The 11,995-nt window shown below is 33.4% G+C and overlaps 1 protein-coding gene across 3 annotated transcripts; it reads right to left on the reverse strand.

The window, feature by feature from the left end:
* Window positions 1–1,649: 1,649 nt before the first annotated feature.
* LOC110114828 (beta-glucuronosyltransferase GlcAT14C) lies at window positions 1,650–8,600 on the reverse strand. 3 transcript variants are annotated; one of them, XM_028694415.1, is made up of 5 exons: window positions 8,250–8,600; window positions 7,976–8,126; window positions 3,656–3,731; window positions 3,419–3,534; window positions 1,650–2,418 (listed from the first exon to the last, which is right to left on the reverse strand). In XM_028694415.1, the coding sequence occupies exons 1-5, from the start codon at window positions 8,496–8,498 to the stop codon at window positions 1,904–1,906; spliced, it is 1,107 nt and encodes a 368-aa protein (XP_028550248.1). In that variant the 5' UTR covers window positions 8,499–8,600; the 3' UTR covers window positions 1,650–1,903. The 3 variants fall into 3 exon arrangements, with proteins under 3 accessions (XP_028550248.1, XP_020703501.1, XP_020703500.1); XM_020847842.2 differs by having other exon boundaries at window positions 1,650–1,977; window positions 2,062–2,418; window positions 7,976–8,599; XM_020847841.2 differs by having other exon boundaries at window positions 7,976–8,599.
* Window positions 8,601–11,995: the final 3,395 nt, after the last annotated feature.

Raw genomic sequence — 11,995 nt, forward strand, 5'->3', positions numbered from 1 at the left:
TAGCACCCATTACTGATTGTTTGAAATTGGAACAATTCATGTGGACACCAACACAACAACGAAGTTTTGAAGCTATTAAATTAGCTTTATCTTCTACTCCAATTCTTGCCCTTCAAGATTTTGAAAAACCATTTAAGGTTGAAACTAATGTTTCAGCTAGAGGGATAGGAGTAGTTTTAATGCAAGACAATAAACCAATTGAATATATTAGTAAAAAATTATGTCTAGCACGACAAAGATGGAGTGTATATGAGTAGGCATTGTACACTATTGTTCGTGCTCTTAAACAATGAGAGCACTACTTATTACATTAAGATTTTGTCCTTCATAGTGATCATAAGGCACTGCAACATATAAATAGCCAGAGAACACTCAACCGTATGCATGCCCACTGGATTTTATTTCTACAAATATTTTCTTTTGCCTTAAAACACAAATTTGGTTCTAAAAATCATGTTGCTGATGCTTTTTGAGTCATAAATAAGGACTGTGATGTATTTACAAACTGAAACCTTGGGGAAAGTATCTAAAAGACTAATGTGAATCTGATAAAGACCTTAAATAGGCATGGCTCATATGTCTTGTAAATAAATTTGCTACTAATTATTCCATTAGGCACGGCTTTCTATTCGAAAGCAACTTATACTTTGCATTCCAGATTCATCCTGGTAGCAACAGCTCATCCGAGAAGTACACAATAGAGGTTTAGTAGCTCAAATTAGGTTGTGAGAAGACTTTTTTTTTTTTTGGAATGACTACAATTGCATTTTTTTTTTGCTCACATACATCGTAACGTCTCAATTCGTGGAGCGGTGTTCGGTTTGCCAAACATAAAAGGGTGGCAAGCAAAATGCAGGTTTGTATTTACCTTTTGCTTGTTATGGATACTATATAGGGGGACCTTAATCTTGATTTTTTTAAGGTTTACCACAAACAAAAAGGGGAAATGATTTTACTATAGTTGTGGTAGATAAATTTTCAAAAATGACACATTTTATTGCATGCAAAAAAAATTTTGATGCACTTAACATGCACATTTATTCTTCAATGAAATAGTCCGTCTACATGGAATATCACACAGTCTTTACTTCAAATCACGATGTTAAGTTTATTAATCATTTTTGGTGAGAACTATGAAAAAGGTTGAAGATTGAAATCAACTTAATTTCAGCTTATCATCCTCAATCTAATGGTCAAACCGAAATAGTAAATCATACTCTTGGCAATATGTTAAGAAGTTTAGCGCAGGAGCACCAAAGTTATGGGATGAATTGCTAAGTCAGGAAGAATTTAGATACAATAACATGCCAAATAGATTGACGGTTGCCCAAACCATAATCTAAATTAACCATAGAAAGATAAGGAGAAAAACAAAGCTTAATACCTCATGCGACTGCACTATAACCAATCCATTTATGCTACCAAAGTATGCCAATACATCAAGACCTTTCAGGCTCTGGATTGGATAGTGTAGCATTACTCTCAAATGCATAAACGCTATTTATATTTTACTATGTACGTAATTATCACAGTATTCTCAATAAAGTTTGAGGGTGATCCACAAAAAACTTTGATTACAACACAGGATTTAGGAAGAACATGCTAAATCGTTCTCACAGAATAAGAAGAACTGAAAAGCCCATCTAAAATGATCTTATTAAAAAAAACTCATTAATTTCATAGTTATATTAACATAGGTAATAACATCAGTGATAAAACATGAAGAAAGTTGTTTCATACAGTGAGCAAAGATTGGAAGTTTCTTAACTGTATTAACGGTTGTATACATGAACCTCTCGTTTCTGCTCAGATATAGATACAAAAAGAAGAAGAAAGAGCTGTCTGAAGAATAAATTTGCTCTGGTATTAACATATATCACACTTTCCTAGATCAATCCTCTAACTATTTACATTGCCTGGGTCTGAAGTTCTCCTCGTCCAAGAGCTTCAAAAGCAACCCCTCCAGCCTCCTTGAACCTGCAGTTGGTTTGATTATGTTAGCCTTGCCAAAAACAGTACAAGTATCTATCCTAGGCTTTGAGCTTCCCAAGCACCATCCACCTGGAGTGAATTCGCCCCTCGACTTCTTCAGAAGTTCGCGGTCAATTTGATCTAGAACCGGCGAATTTTCTACAAAAGTGCGTGCAAAGGGAGCTCCACTGTCCACCATCTGGCTAAAATGCTCTGAAGTCAAGTTCATGGGGCTTTGACGGGGCTGGTCATCCCACATCTTAAAACGTAGATCATGGTTTATGGTGGTATTCTGAAAGTCCATTGAATTACATATAACAGTGTGGAAGTAGCCTTCACTGGAAGCTAGAAAATTTGTATAGTACATCAACAATGTTCGAGGAAGGTTATCCCAACCCAAGATGCAGAATTCGAGAAAAGGCCAGCTTAAAATCACACAAGAGGAGCCTGCAGTCAGGAAAGACAGAAAAATTGATGAACCAGAAAGATTCTATTGTACTTGAAATCTTGCCATATGAAGTTATGACATGATTAAATCTAAAGACAGTCAGCAGTACTATATCCTTCATTTTTCATAGAAAACAGTACTCACTTGAAAAGTTTTCAATGAAATTTGGAAATTTTATCCTAAAACCATAATTTGAAACTTGCAATTTAACATTTTCTCTATAAAAGAATGAAACAATGCATTATTGTATTCAAATTTTAATAAAGCATAATTTGAGCAATTCATTATTGACAGAAAAACAAGCAAAAAGGTCTCAAATAACAGTTTTGAATCATTGAACCATAAGGATTCCCGCATGTAACTATAAAGTAAAAACGATATTCCTAAATGAAGCCCACAAAATATAAATTGTATTTTTTATTCGATCACATATTTACAGTTGTAACCATAGGTTTTCAAGACATTTGTAATACATATATAGAAACAAAATTCCTAAATGAAGCCCACAAAATATTGGCCCATCAATATGTGATCGAATAAAAAAAATTCAAATTACTTGTATACGAGTGTTACTAGAATTTAAAAAGGGTATTGTATTAATCTTTTTAAAATTATTGTTTTCTTTCATTAACTAATTTAATAATTGATATCAAAAGCATCACATAAGTTTAATATGACTGAATTTTAAAATATAAATTGTATGCAATAAATTTATTTTTTATTTAATTTTTTTTATTAAATATGAATTCATTAAATCATTTATTTCATATGTTGTTAAGAAAAAAAAGTGACAAATAGATGAAAGAATATTAAAATAGAACATCACAGTTCTACAACTTTTATATGTGAGTTTTATATGAATGAGAAGAATGCTAAAATCAACAATAAGAGTGGCTCAAATGCCTGTTTTAATTGTCATTCCCCACGATGACTTCAGAGAATATCTTATTTTGTTAAAAAATATATCTTAGGTTTCTTTCTTGTAATATAGTACAGTACCTACAAATAATTTGAAAGACGAAGGCAAGGATCTTTTGTCTTTGGCCCAAAACACTTCTGTTTTATCAGAGCCATATAACCCTGGATCAACAATAATAGGCCTAGCCCTTTGATGCCTGCATATGTGATTTTAAAAACATTAAAAAGCTGGGAAAATTTAAAAAAAAAAGCAGATAAATTAGCTTCTCAAATTGCAAAATTTACAAAGATAGGTAACCAACAATAAAAGGCACTTACTCTTTCCAACCAATATTACTTGTGTGCTCGACAAAGTTTAGATCCCTCGGCAAGAATGATAGAATATGAATAAGATCTGCAGTTAGCATGGAAAAATATATATAAATTTACAACACCATCTTCAAAACATAAAAACTGCAGTAATAAGAACAAATTAACAAAAAGAAGTTGTAAGCAATGTTACGGCCACTTAGCATGGCCAGAGATGTCCCTTTATTACCAAATAGCAGGATGGAGTTTTGCGTTTAGATTTCGCCTTCAAACACACCCAAATGAAAATCTTCTCTAGCGACTCAAATGAGGGATACATGAAATTGACTGGCAAAACATTTGTCAAATCTCCTTATTTATACATGCTTAATTTATCCTTTTATTCCAACGTTGATAACTACATATTTACACATTTTATGTCATACAAAATCTAAAAGCTCACCATGCTATAACATGCTCAACTCCTCACTCCACATGAAAATGGAGAAATAGACATAAAGTATATCCATAGAGATATAAACTTCTGTTTTTCACCAGCACAAATAGCATAAAAACCCAGTTGGCATTCCAATAGCGCCATTTGGGACAGACAAAAGTAATAGTTTCTTTCAAAAAAAAAAAAAAAAAGTTTTCGATGCCTGGACATAATTGATGTATTTTCCAAAAGACATTCATGCAAATATACACAAAATCACATGCTAAACGCCAAAGAAACAAGATAGAGAATTTTAGTTATGTATGGCATTTGATTGTGTCGATCAATTGGGTTGTGCTGTTGGCTCAAATCTCAATTTTGTCAGTCGAGCTCGTCGGGAGGTTGCAAGGGGGGCTCCCATAGAAAAAAAAAGTTTTTTTTTTCCCGTACAATGTCGCGATGTTGTAGAATACATCACGATGGAGCAATAATCTTGACTTGGAGACAAACAACAGAGTGTTGTGGGGCTCCAGAGCCAACACGATGGAGCTGGAAGTCAGGTGACACAAAGAGAGGAGTGTCGCGGCGCTCCAAACCATGGAATCACAGTGCTACGAGTCGAGCTATGTAGTTTTCTTTCTTGTTTTCATACTTAACTTGAAGTGTTACATCCCTTGGTGTTGTATATGTGCATCTCTTTGTGTGTTTTGAGATGAGAACGATGAGTGAAGTAGACAAGGAGAGAGTGAGAGATAAATCAGATATGTACAATTTCCTCAAATTTCATACTAACTTTCTTAGGTTGGTGTGGCTCCGTGGTTTTTCCTCATTTCGAATTTTTTCCAAGTTAAATCCTAGTGCTCATTTCCGTTGTTATCTATTCTTGTTTGTTTTATTGTGTGTGGTTTACTTCCCAACAAAAAAAAATTAACATATGTAAATGATGACATAAAACTAGCCACAGGGGCTCGGATTTGATCTCTTAATTGTTCATCAAGAAAAAAGTCAACAGAAATATAATGATAATTTTGTTGATGGCTTCATGGTTTCAAGAATGCAATTACACCTATCAACATAACCGTCATCTTCATTTTTAACATTTCCCAACTATTTTGGGTAGGTAATTAGGTATTACAGATTCCAGACATTAATCATTACCAAGTAATTAGCCTTCACTTAATAACTTGCTGCTTGGCTTAATGAATTCTTATCCATTCATTGTTGTCAATTACTACATGCAAGGGTAGATCCAACATAGGGGAACATGTTGCCGTTGACTCAAGCATGCACCACTTGAGTTACCCAATCAAATGACCCGGCTCACCACACCATCCCTCCTTTCACGACTTGGTTCAGAATTTACAACTTAGGGTCAAAGTTTTCATAAAAATAAAATTTTAAGAGCTAGAGCATAAAGGAAGAGAGAGTGTGCGGTCAAAGCTTTAAAAAATCATAAGATGAGTCACATCACTAGCTCAATGTTAAAGCTGTGTCAGCTAGTGGTGAGATTATAATATTCTCGCCTCTCTCTCTCTTTTTTTTTTTTTTCTTTGCAAGTTGCAATAAACACCTTGCTACTAATCCAACAATGAAGATATTTGCTGGAAAGTTTGTTAGAGGAATTTTGACATTGATACCTTGAGCTTTCCTCCTTAATACTTGGAGTAACTATAAATTATTATTTTTGCTAAATTATATGTAACTCATGTCAGACATTAATCTCATTGTGATTAATTATAAATTTATTAAATTGATTTCTCATTGTTTAACTTGAGAATATATTAAGAAAACTTTGTGGATTAAAATAATACCACAAGTTTAACAAAAAAAAAAAAACTTTTTAGATCGGCCCTAACTATATGAGAATTTACTACTAACTCGTTCAAGCAATTTTGTATAACACTAGATTGTTACCTTTGTTCCAACATTTTGATGTTGTATAAGAAGATACAAGCCCATAAAATTTGAACCTAGTGTTTTTATCTCTTTAACATGATGGTACATGTGAGCAATATTGAGCAAGAGAGGCGTAGAGTCAGAATATAAAGACAACAGAAGAAATAAGGGAAAATATTGTAAAAGAGAGAGAGTGTGCGTGAGAGAGAAAGAGGGAAACTGTGAAAACAATAAAATTAGCGCTCACAGATGAATTAGATGGTGAACTTAAGATATGAGTCCAACCCAATATGATCAAGAAGGTCTTCTAGTTTATAGCATGCTTACAAAATGAAATACAAAGGACATAATGATGCAGTCAAGGCTAGCTATTATATATTGTTTTTTATTTTTCACTTATGTTTCTAGCTCTCTTTCTCCTGTGGTTGTTCATTTCCTGCTGTTAGCCCCTGAGTTTCCTGTTGGCCATTCGGGTTTTCCCTGTTTTTCACTGTTTTCCTGCTGCCCGCTCAGTTTCTTTGTTCTCTACTCAGTTTCTCTACTGTTCGCTCATTTCCCCTACTGTTGTTTGGACTTCCCATGGTGGGTGCTCGATTTCCCAGCTGTTTTCTTGGTTTCCCTACTGTTGGATGCACAGTTTCCCAGTTGTTTTCTCGGTTTCCCTGTTGTTGGTTGCTCAGTTTCTTCCCCTTACTGATCCATGTGTTGTTCGCTCTGACTTCTCCATGTATAGGCTGATTTGGATGGGTTTTATAATCTGTTTTGGCGGCACATTTATGTGGGATAATAAATGTCCTTTTCCCTTCTTTCTCCTATAAATAGTGGCTAATTTCCTTTGTGAGAGAGTGATATGCGATGAATATTTGGAATGGGAAACATACGGGTTTGTCATATCTTGCGAGCAATCCCTTTTACCTTCCTTCTTATATTTCATCTCGGATTCTATCTATTCTTCTATCCACGATTCTCATTCCACATGTATCTTTCTTCTCAAAACATTGATTCGTCGTAAGTTGTGTTATGTCCAGTTTTTTATTACAAGTTGTAAGTTGTATTGATTTTTTTTACAAGTTGAAAGTGGTGTTGTGTCTTGTAAGTTGTAAGGTTGAAAGGAAGTGATTATTTGCATATTTTATTTTATTTTGTTAAGATCTTTCAGCATGATTTTGATGCGACGAACATGGTTGCATGAGCTATAGGCTAATGGTGCACATGATAAGTTGAAGGGGCTGTTTGGTATCTTATTTAGAGGATTTAAGCAAGATTTAAACTTAAATCCTACCAAATAAAAGTGTGTTGAGTTTACATTCTATCATTTTCATAAATCACATTTCAAATCTCTTAAATTAAATACTGAATTTGTTAAATCCCACAATTCGCATAAGTTAATCAATTGTAAGGATTACTGCCCTCGTAAATCTTAAATCCATAAACAAAAAGCCAAATAACTTATTAAGATTTAACAAAATTCAATAGTTTTCATGACAGACATTTTCCATGTTTTAATCCTATCAAGCTTTACTAAATTTGGAGTTACAGGATTTACAAAAGCCTATTTGTAGTCAAGCAGCCCCAAAAATTGAGGAATCTCAGCAGCAAAAGATACCAAAAATAAGAAACATGCTTTGACAATTCAGAGAACTATATTTTACTTAGATTGAACAAGCAGACAAATAAAGGTTGTAATGAAGAAAATAAATGACAAGTAAGCCCCACTGGTGGAAAGAGCTCTCATGTAAAGTCAGTTTGCAGGACACAACAAAAAGTGTGGATTCCCAAAGGTAGTGAAAGCAAAATAAAGATCAGTACAATGCTGCTCATTTCCAACTTAAGGAAACAGCTTTTGAATTTCGTTCAAATTTCAATCCAGTTCCATGTTGCTAGGAATCAAGAAACAGCAATGTTATCCTCCACAAGGCCCACAACAATGATTTCATTCTATCCTTATTTACTTAATGAGAAAAAAAAAATCCAAGTACCATTTTTTATAATTCCATAACACAGAAGCGGAAGCATACCATCCTGGGATATGAGAGGATAATCAGCTGCATCAAGGTTTATAAACCAGCTCCAATCTTTAGCCTCTCTCAACAAAATGGCTGCAGCGTGAAGCGTGGAGGACATCATCGTCGGCCCTTTGAACCTTACCACTTCAGCGTTCTCCACCACCTGCACATTACCGAACTTAACAAATACCGGCTCAGATCCGACGTACTCCTTCAGATCCTGCCGCTCCTCGGGCGATGCAGCAAGGTCTACGTGCAGAAGGTAATAGTTCCACGGGTGGTATACCGATTTAAGAAGCCGCTTGACACGACGCCCCTCGCCACGGGTAGCAGAGATCAAGTATGCAAGCTTGGGAGGCTGACGATCGGCGGAAAAAGGGAGGGTACCAGAAGAGCTGTTAGGGGAAGTATGGCCGCGACGAAGGGCTGGTAGAAGTAGGAAAAATGCGAGGATAGGAAGACCGAGGAGAAGAGCTAGGACTTTGTTCCGGTGAAGGAGATCGTTGCCAGTGACGGGGCGATGGGGCTTCCTCATCAGCTCAGAAATTTGAAATCTTTCCGGCGAATAGGGCTAAGTTCCAGACATGACAGCGCCAACAAACTCGCCGGTGGTGAGCTTAAAAATCGAAATCACTATGGCCTTTTTTATCTTGATTTTATTTATTTGTAAAAAAAAAAAAAAATTAAGCATCAAATAGTTGGGATTCCTACAAAGAAAAAATTAAGATTTTTTTTAAATTTTAATGTCAAATAATAATTAATATGAGAATGCTGGATTTATAAATAGATAAATTTTAATATTGTACGAAAACTTTATCCATTAAGTATAATTGAATTAATTTTAATTTACTTAAATTTTCAGAAGTATATATTTTTTTAATTTACTGATTTAATGAAACATTATTCACTAAATATCAAGAAGTAAATGCATCATTCAAGTTATGCATTCTATCATCCAACCTGAAATTTTGTTTATTATTAGTATGTCATCAAAAATCGCCTTAATCTAACACGAATGGCAAGTCATATCTTAATTGAAAACTTTTAAAATTGAATGTTTGGGCAAAACAAAACCTAACGATATCAAAATCGATCTAATCCTAGCCCAAATGAACTCCAATCAAGGGATTATAGCATATTTAGAAGCTCCAAAGTATTAACCGAAAAATCAAATGATATTCAAATATGGCATGCTTATATAGTCAAACTGAGCGGCTCGATGAGACAAATCCAACAAGCCAGTCAAGCCTAATATTTCTTCATTATGATATTATTAAGATGCTTAAATATTTGATAAATGATCGATGAAATCAGTATGAGTCAACCGATGAAACACTATGAAATTTGCCTCATAACTTCTTCATATTTACGAATCATGTCACTATCAAAATTTATAAATAGATCGCATATTCTCACATGAAATGGGGGCTTGGACCTTTGAAAGCTTTGACCTTAGGCTAAAGTTTAAGAGAGCTATAAGGCTTGAATAATCTCAGAGCTTCACCCCGACACCTATCACAACCCAAACCGACTAGGATAGGTCCTATTGTATTGAGTTGTGACAGTCATATCCCAATATCTAGTTTTAAAATTTTGTTAGATTTTTTGTCAATATTAATTTGAAATAAATTACAAATTATAAAATACTAAAGTATCTAAATACTGAAAATAAATTCATCCATCGGGTTTTTTTTTTCATTTCATCAAAAAATATATACACTACAATACGTGACTACATGTAGAATCTACTGAACTGAATAATATATTAGTCATGACTGTACAAAAATCAAAATAAAGAAATACCTATAAGTTCATATCTAATCCTGAACTATTAATCGACAATCTCCTTTCCTTTCCTAAATCCTGTAAAGCATAAGCAAACAATAGTGAGTTACAACAACTCATTAAGGCATACAATTCGATCTAAAATTTTAAATTATTTTATTAAATATTTTATTTAATATTTAAAAATAATTAAAAGTAGTCTGATAAATTATTATACTGAAATGTAATACGAGCATAATAATTATCCAATTATTTAAATAACAATATTTAGTAGATAAATAAATTGCAATGCATATCATAGAGTACTCCAAATCACGTTTCTTAAATCCAGATAAAATGTCAAAGTATTCTGACTCCTTATAACTCCCTTTTGTATTTATAGCATCAGAACATATCACATATCCATGTCTCAGACATAATCTAAAAGGATTTTAGCCCCTTATAGCTCCCGATTGTTCCCTAACACAAACAAAATCTTAGAGAATTCTGACTTCTTAATGCTCCCAATAAATATTTAATCACATATGCACATATATCATCACATTACAACAGTAAAAGAGTAATTAATTGAGCATTTGTCAAATTGTACAGTTTTCTATAATATTAGGCAATAGAAAATCCAACTAGAGAAAAAAATATATTTTTAGAAAATAACTAAATTATCAGGGATTGTATAAAATAATATTTTAGGATTTTATCGTACTACAACACTATTTTTCTTAGACTATATATTTTTCTGTTCAATAAAAGCCCCACAAATTTTAAAACCACGGTTGTAAAATTTTTTAGAAAATATTTAAAATGTGCATAATTGTAATCTCAATAATATAAAAACAGTTATGCGATAAAAGTTTTACTAGTACAAAGTTATCCATATTTTTTGCTAATGAAAACATAAATTTGATTGAAAAATTAGAAAAAAAAAACTTTGTAGTTTTGAAAATTGATATAGGTGTAATGTGATCTACTCGATCTAGACAACATTCTAACGGCTGAAAATGACCCGAGTAGCTAAAAAATCATCTTCTTCCTCTTCAAATCTTCTTCTTACAACTTTTTCCAATCAAATCAGAATAGATCAATCCAGATGTTGAACCTATAAGGTGTCACAACTCTCCCCTCTTCAGAAAAATGTCATCCTCGATATTTCAAAAATCATATCTCAGATCACAAAAACAAATCAGAATATAATTATCGCACCTTAGAATTTTTTCTAAGTAGCTTCTCTTTTAACCTTGTTCTTCCACTAAACCTTGAGCATAGAAATTTGTTTACTCCTTAGCTTTTGGACATTATAGGCTAGAATTATTTATAGTTCTTCCCTGTAGCTCAGAATCGGACGAACCTTGATTTCTTTGGTAAATATCCTATTTTCAGAATCAGATATTCATTTTCTCAGAAGTGACACGTGGAACACATAATGAACTTCTAACAATTGTAAGATTTAGGCAGCTTTCTATAATGATAGGCAACAAAAAATCTCACTAAAAAAATGCACATTTTCAAAAAATAAACAAAATTATTAGGAATTGTGTAAGATAATATTTTAAGACTTTTAATATAATACAATAATATTTTTCAGAGTCTATATCATTTTCTATTCCATAAAAATCTCATAAATTTCAACAATCATTGTAAAATTTATTGAAAATGTTTCAAATGTGCGTAATCATAATCTATAACATATACAAAGTTACTCGGTGAAAGTTTTATTAGTGTAAAGTTATAAGTATTTTTCACTAACGAAAATAGAAATTTGATCAGAAAATTAGTTAAAAACTTTATATTTAAAAAAATTGAGATAGTTGTAATGTGACCCGCTTCGATTCTGACAACTTTCTGAACTTGGCCGACGGTTGAAAATGACCCAAAACGGCTATAAACATCTTCTTCTTCATCCCCAAATATTTTTCTTACAACTTTTTTAATCGGGTTAGAACAAATCAATCTAGATGCTAAACCTACAATTGTCACAACACCACTGCTGGTGAACCCTCGTCGCCCAAGCACCGTTGCTTAACCTTCGCCCGATCATCACCATCGAACTTCCATCACCTAGTCTACCTCCGACCACTATTGCCAGCAGACTAAGATCCCTCCAACCACCACCACCCACCGACTACGGCCCCTTCGACCTCCTTCGCTTGAATATGATCATACTGACCAAATGAATATGCCAACGTTTTCTTAAGAATGACTCTCATATCATTAGATTCTTCTTACTCCCACCATATAGTATGCTTTATA

The sequence above is a fragment of the Dendrobium catenatum genome, unplaced genomic scaffold (assembly GCF_001605985.2).
Source record: "Dendrobium catenatum unplaced genomic scaffold, ASM160598v2 fragScaff_scaffold_484, whole genome shotgun sequence".
NCBI classification, from domain to species: domain Eukaryota; kingdom Viridiplantae; phylum Streptophyta; class Magnoliopsida; order Asparagales; family Orchidaceae; genus Dendrobium; species Dendrobium catenatum.